Here is a 6,425-nt window from a genome sequence, read left to right as displayed (position 1 = left end):
TCTAAGGAATAAAGTCTTAATCTCTTGAGTCTTTCCCAATAGCTTATATGCTGCATAGAGGCTATCTTCTTCGTTTAGCTTCGTTGGATTGCCTCAAGTTCTGAGATTAATTTGACACTGGTTGGTGACCATAGCTGAGAGCAATAGTCAAAGTGGCTTAGGACAAGTGTCTTCCAGAGGACCATCATGGTTTCCTGATCTCTTGTTTTTAAAGTCCTAAGAATCCATCCGGTCAGTCGCCTGCATTTCATTGCCAATTTAGCAATATGCACATGAAAGGATGCATCATTACTCATGTAAATGCCCAGGTCTCACACTGCCTCTGCCTCTGGGATTGCAGTCCCTCCAGGTCCAGGGTATTTAATGGATAGTATTTTTGTTGCATCTAATGTAAATAAAATGTAAAATATACAAGAAATTCAGGTATTTTATCATATTTTGTCACTGGGTGACACAAAAGCTTTGGCTTCTGATAAATTTCTATAATTCATATATATATATAATGGTTTCACAAGCTCAGGGCATAAGTTGAAAGGACGAAAGACAAAGTCAGCCTTGAGGGAATTTGAACTCAGAACATAATGACAAACGAAATGCCATTAAACGTTTTGTCCGGCATGCTAACGATTCCACCAGCTTGCTGCCTTAATATACGTCTGTGTAGTTGAGATCATTGGTAAAAGAGGCGAATCGGAGAGGTACTTACTTTTTATAAAGCAGGAACAGAGCAATGATGAGGATGATACAGCATATGAAAATGAATATTGCAAATGCTACCAGCACCCACCACATGGGTGACCAGCTGCTAGCACGCGTCGTCTCAGGTTTGCAAGACTGGAAATAACAATAAAATAGCCCCCTTCAGTATGTGTATATATATACATATATATATTTATTAAGAGAAAGAGAAATTGATATACAAATATACAGACAAATAGATTGATAGATATTAATATTCAAATTGATATCGATATATGTGGGTATATTGATATACTTTCCTCCTATCCTCTCCTATTCACCTTCCTATAACATCTGCTTCCCAGATCTACACATACTTCAAAGGAAAATGTCTGCCGGAATTAAAATTCTTTGAACTAAACAAACAGTGCAACTCCAACTTGAAACAATTTTACTAAAAACTAGGTAAAAATAATTAGAATTTTGTGAAGAAGTATAAACAAGGAAGGAATTGCTACACACATTACTGTTCAAAACAATGACCCCAGCATCTGCACCACCACGATGCTGCAAAAACAAACAACAACAAAAAACACCAAAACGTGATAAGATTTGTAAAAACGGACACTAATAGAGTGACTAGTAAGAGTTAATTAAAAGAGAGTTATATTAGCAATTACTAAGGAGTCAATGAAACATAGAAGCAGATGGAATTAGAGGAAGATGTAAGAAAAAAATGGGAAAGAATGAGACAAAAAAACTGAGCTCAATGGCAGAAATAAGAATAGTTATAAATCATCGAATCCGTACAAAATGTATCAAGTTTCACCTTCTACATAATATATTGGAAATTACGTTAATTAGGAAGCTAAGAGGAAAATTATATCCTTTCATAATCATCATCTTAAAACTGGTCTAAATAAAAAAAAAATGATCCTAAAACTGAATTAGATAAAAAAAAAAAAAAAAGGACGGCAACACCGAACGGAGGCAATGCATGGTTTTATATAAGTAAGGAACTGTTACAGAGTCTTAAAAATGTGTTAATAAAAATAATTAGAAGCAAGCAAATGGAAAAGGATTAGACTAATAATGGAACGAGATGAAGAACATAACTCTATGTAAAAAAAAAAATAAATAAAGAGCCAGACATATACTGGGGCTTAGATCACAAATATGGTGAAAAAATATCAAAACACAATTCTAAGTTGTAGAGTTGCGCTACATGGAGAAGTAAATCAGAGAAGGAACAATGAAAAGAGTGTTCTGGAAGAGAAAGATGTAATGTTAAGAGCACAAGATCAATGCTTAACTCCAAGAAAATATCACAAGCATGAAATACTGATATAAACAAAGACACAATTGGTTACAATAGCTTTTGCTACCCAATCCTAGCAAAGCCAGAATATATATAATCTTCAGATATTAGCCATTATTAGATTTAGAAGTGGTGCAGTGAAAGAGGAAACATGTTATCCGTGTTTTTTCCAAGATCCTTAGAAATATAGATGAAGTGAATTTCCGGTTGTCATAATTTGTAGTAAAGTGGCTGAAGAATCAGCCTGAGAGAGACTGACTTCCTATCTAGAGTGTCCGTTGTTTCTCATCCATTTGATACGATATAAACCGAATCTCTGTGCTTCATAAGATATCTGGTATTTAGTAAAGAATAGAAGAAGAATTAAGCAAATATTCAAACTTAAACTCATTAACTGATTTCACACCTTTGGTTGACAACATAGAGAAAAACAGAGCTTTTATACATACACCAGCTTCTAATGATGTTGTATAAATCTTCAAAACATTTTGTGCTGCAGGTTCTTTTAATAGTTCTTGAGTCTGCGACAGTGATAACATTTGGTCGTCCTTCTCCACCACAAAACACAAAGCAGTTCTGAAACATAGGGACACATTTCTAAGTTATAAACATAGTTATGAATCACAGGGATAGCTTTATAGTGCTATATCAATGTACATTCTTGTTACCTGAGAATTTCTCAACATTATTTCAAAAATGGCTGTGCTCAATAAGTAGATCCATAATCAAAGACGTTCTAGTCCTGGCCATCCAGCCATTCCCTTGAATATTGGTTATCTTATACTACATTTTCATTGTATTCCATTTCAAGACTTTGGGCAGTAATGGTTTTAAGATTTGGCAACGGAGGTCTCTTACAGACGACTGTTACAGATGACTCGTAGAGAGGACTCTTACAGAGAACTTCTACAGGGGGTTCTTACAGATGACTCTCATAGAGGATTCTCACAGTGGACTCTTACTGAGGATTATTATAGATGACTCTTACAGAGGACCCTTAAAGAGGCTCTTTCGTCGCCTCAAAAAAGGAGCAGTGGTTAGCAATAGTGTTTCACTCCAGAACAAGCATTTGAAGTTTTCTTGGAAGCCAACAAGATTATGTATTTCTATATAAAAACCAAGCAGACTACGGGTAACCTTACATCTTGAGTGTTGTGTCATTTTAAGTAATGTTTAATAGTCTTTCTAAATAGGTTTAGTTTTTGCATTGATCCATGAATCTTACTTTATTAATTATTCACATGATTAACCAGAATTGGAAGCATGTTTTGAACATGCTTTCAAATTCGTCAAAAAAATGAAGCACTATCTACAGTTGGTTTTACGTAAATTATATAGTTTTAACCCTGCATCTTTTATGTTTATTTGCCAATGTCTTTGTGTGAAATAAGCTCCATTTTCTTGCCTGGTATGCTGACAGGTAAGAAAAGCACAGAATAATGCATAATAGTCATACGATGCGATGATCTGTTGTGATACGATAACTGAAAAGCTAATGCCTTCATTTTGCCCGCAATACAACTTAAAACAATCATTAAAGTTTACAATGAATTTTGTTTTAGAATAAATAACCTTCATTACCTGTATCCTCTTCTGGTTTTAGATCTACTTTAATTAAATACACCTGAAGAATTGTGTTGTGTGATAAGTGTTTTACTTACCTGTAATAGTCTCCTTCTTGGTCAAGCTTTTGATGATAGCTTAATTCTTTGATCACAAATGTTCCAATTCCCAGTTTGTTGAGATCACTGAAACAAAAGTTCCCGAAAACAATTTGTATTATATACAATAGCCTAATCGGTGTCTATTAATCAAGAGTGCACATGTACATGTTGTATGTGTGTGCATGTTGGTGCCTGCATTTGTGTATGGATGTATGTGTGTGTGTGTGTATGATATATATATATATATATATATATATATATATATCATCATCGTCGTCGTCGTTTAACGTCCGCTTTCCATGCTAGCATGGGTTGGATGATTTGACTGAGGGCTGGCAAGCCAGACAGCTACACCAGGCTCCAATCTGATTTGGCAGAGTTTCTACAGCTGGATGCCCTTCCTAACACCAACCACTCTGAGAGTGTAGTGGGTGCTTTTACGTGCCATCGGCACGAAGGCCAGTCAGGTGGTACTGCCAACGGCCACGCTCAAAATGGTGTATTTTATGTGCCACCCGCACAAGAGCCAGTCCAGGGGCACTGGCAACGATCTCGCTCGAAAAGTCCTTACACATGCCGCGGACACAAGTGTCAGAAAGGCGACGTTGGGCACAGGTGCCATCACAATTTCGATTTCGCTTGCCCCAATAAGTCTTCGCAAGCTGAGTTTCGTGTCCAATGAAGGAGATGACGCTGGCATGGGTGCCAGTCGTCGAAATTATAATTTTCTTTTGAAAAACATAAATAGTTTAGAAGTGCTCAAGTCAAACCCGTGGCGCTAGACAAGTATTATAGATACAATAGAAAAGGTTCAAATCAGGCAGACTACGATTAGCACATACATATACGGGTTTAATTAGGATAAAATAAGAAATGTCCAATCAGAAACATATATTGATATATTAGAAATATAAAAATATATAAATACTAAAAATATACAAGGACATACAGATATAAAAAACATAATAATAGAATATAGATAAAAATAATAATGGAATATAGAAAAAAAAGAGGTTTTTAAAAATTCAAAATATAATAGAGAGAAAGTAATGGGCATAAAAAAAGAGTTTTGGGGTAATATGTTAGAGGAAAATAAGGTGTTCCAACAATCGTTTTAGGAGTACATTCGTCCAGATTACATATGAATCTGAAGATTCATCCCCATCATCAGGGGAAAATGGTGTTTACACTAGATATGCATTTAATTCCTAAATGCAGATTTGCATGGTTAAAAATATAAGTGACAGCTGCATAATTATATATAATTATAAAACACTTCACAAACTATTATTCAGATTTTCATGTAACTGTTCATCAGACAATTGTGATAATACAGATTAGTAAACAATTGTTTATATAAATTGTGTGGATACCAATTCTAAGAAAAAGCTTTTATTCAGAGACCAATTAGAATAGTGGTGTAGAGAGGGGTGCAAGCTGAGATTTACCGTAGCGGAAATCAATATGCATTACAATTGCTGAATTGAAAATCTTGAAGATACGTTGCAGATATGAATGAAAAGTGTCAAAAATCAGAAATCACAAGTAATTAGAATAAAATATAATACAAGCCTAAAATTAATATTAAAAGTGGAGGGTAAAATAAACAAATAAAAATATCCTAATAATACAAAGAAAGAAAAAGAAAGGTGGCGGGGGGAGAACAGAATGTAGGAAAGTAGATGACAAACCTAAAAATAATTTCAAAGACCCCGGAAACTGTCCTTTAAATGGTAATTGCCTAATTGAAAACATTCTGTAAAGAGTTAAGGCACAGATTGAGAACATCCCTACGTACAAAACTTATATTGGTGACACAGAAAACCGCTTCAAAATGAGACTTCACTCACACAAAAATTCCTTCAAACATCTTGTGAACAAGAAGCCTAGCTAAGCACGTACAACAATTAAAAAAAGCTGACTCTTCCCCATTTAAGATATATTGGAGAAAGCTAACCTTTACAAGTATGGATCATGCCGAAATTTTACGAGATGTTTGTTGTTTTTCAGTGAAAACTATTCTATATTGTTCCAAGACAAATCTCCACTGAACTGCAAAATGGAACTTCTGGTTTTCTCAATTGGAAAGTTCTGAGAATGCAGGAACACATTCTGCGGACCATGTCAACTTTGCTGTTTATATGAGCGGCCCCGCTTATGTTGTTGTCCACAATTATTCCCAAGTCTCTGATGTTGTTGGATGTGCCATGAGAGTTTCACCTGAATGAAGGAAGTACAGGAGTTTCAAGATATCCTCTCTTCCAAAGTGGATTTACTCAAATTTCTCCTCGTTCAGCAGCATTTTCTCGTTCATTGGATGACAGCCAATAAATCTGACTGAAGACATATCTGATCACCCACTTCATTGATGGCCTTCTGGATCTTGGAATCATCTGCAAAGATTCTTATGTTATTGTGTTTGATGATGTCGGTAATGTCATTGATATAGATTATGAAAAGAAGTGAGCCCAACACAGTGCCTTGTGGAACAACGCTACTGACTTTGGCTGGGCTTGATTTTACTCCTTCGACTACAACGTGTTGGGTTCAGCCTGTCAGGAAACACTTTTGATCCATTTTAGTAACTTTCCAGAGACACCAATGCTGGATAGTTTTTTCAAGAGGATCTTATGATCCACCCTGACAAAGACCTTGCCGAAATCAAGGTAAATGGCATCAGTATTCGAGCCCCCTCCCAAAGCTCTCAAAATGTCATCAAGGTGATACAGCAGCTGTGTTAAGCAGTTCCTTCCATTACGGAACCC

The 6,425-nt window shown here is 35.6% G+C and overlaps 1 protein-coding gene across 1 annotated transcript in view; it reads right to left on the bottom strand.

Annotated features, from left to right (window-relative positions):
* Positions 1–6,425, bottom strand: part of LOC106870759 (cadherin-87A) — a 119,297-nt gene that overhangs the window by 9,945 nt on the left and 102,927 nt on the right. The window contains exons 36-38 of the mRNA XM_014916956.2: positions 3,658–3,744; positions 2,446–2,572; positions 707–834 (exon numbers count right to left, since the gene is read on the bottom strand). Coding sequence (XP_014772442.1) covers positions 707–834; positions 2,446–2,572; positions 3,658–3,744 — 342 coding nt within the window. The remainder of the gene's footprint in view (positions 1–706; positions 835–2,445; positions 2,573–3,657; positions 3,745–6,425) is intronic.

Source organism: Octopus bimaculoides, chromosome 2 (genome assembly GCF_001194135.2).
Source record: "Octopus bimaculoides isolate UCB-OBI-ISO-001 chromosome 2, ASM119413v2, whole genome shotgun sequence".
Taxonomy (NCBI): Eukaryota; Metazoa; Mollusca; class Cephalopoda; order Octopoda; family Octopodidae; genus Octopus; species Octopus bimaculoides.
This window is presented reverse-complemented; position numbering and strand designations above follow the sequence as displayed.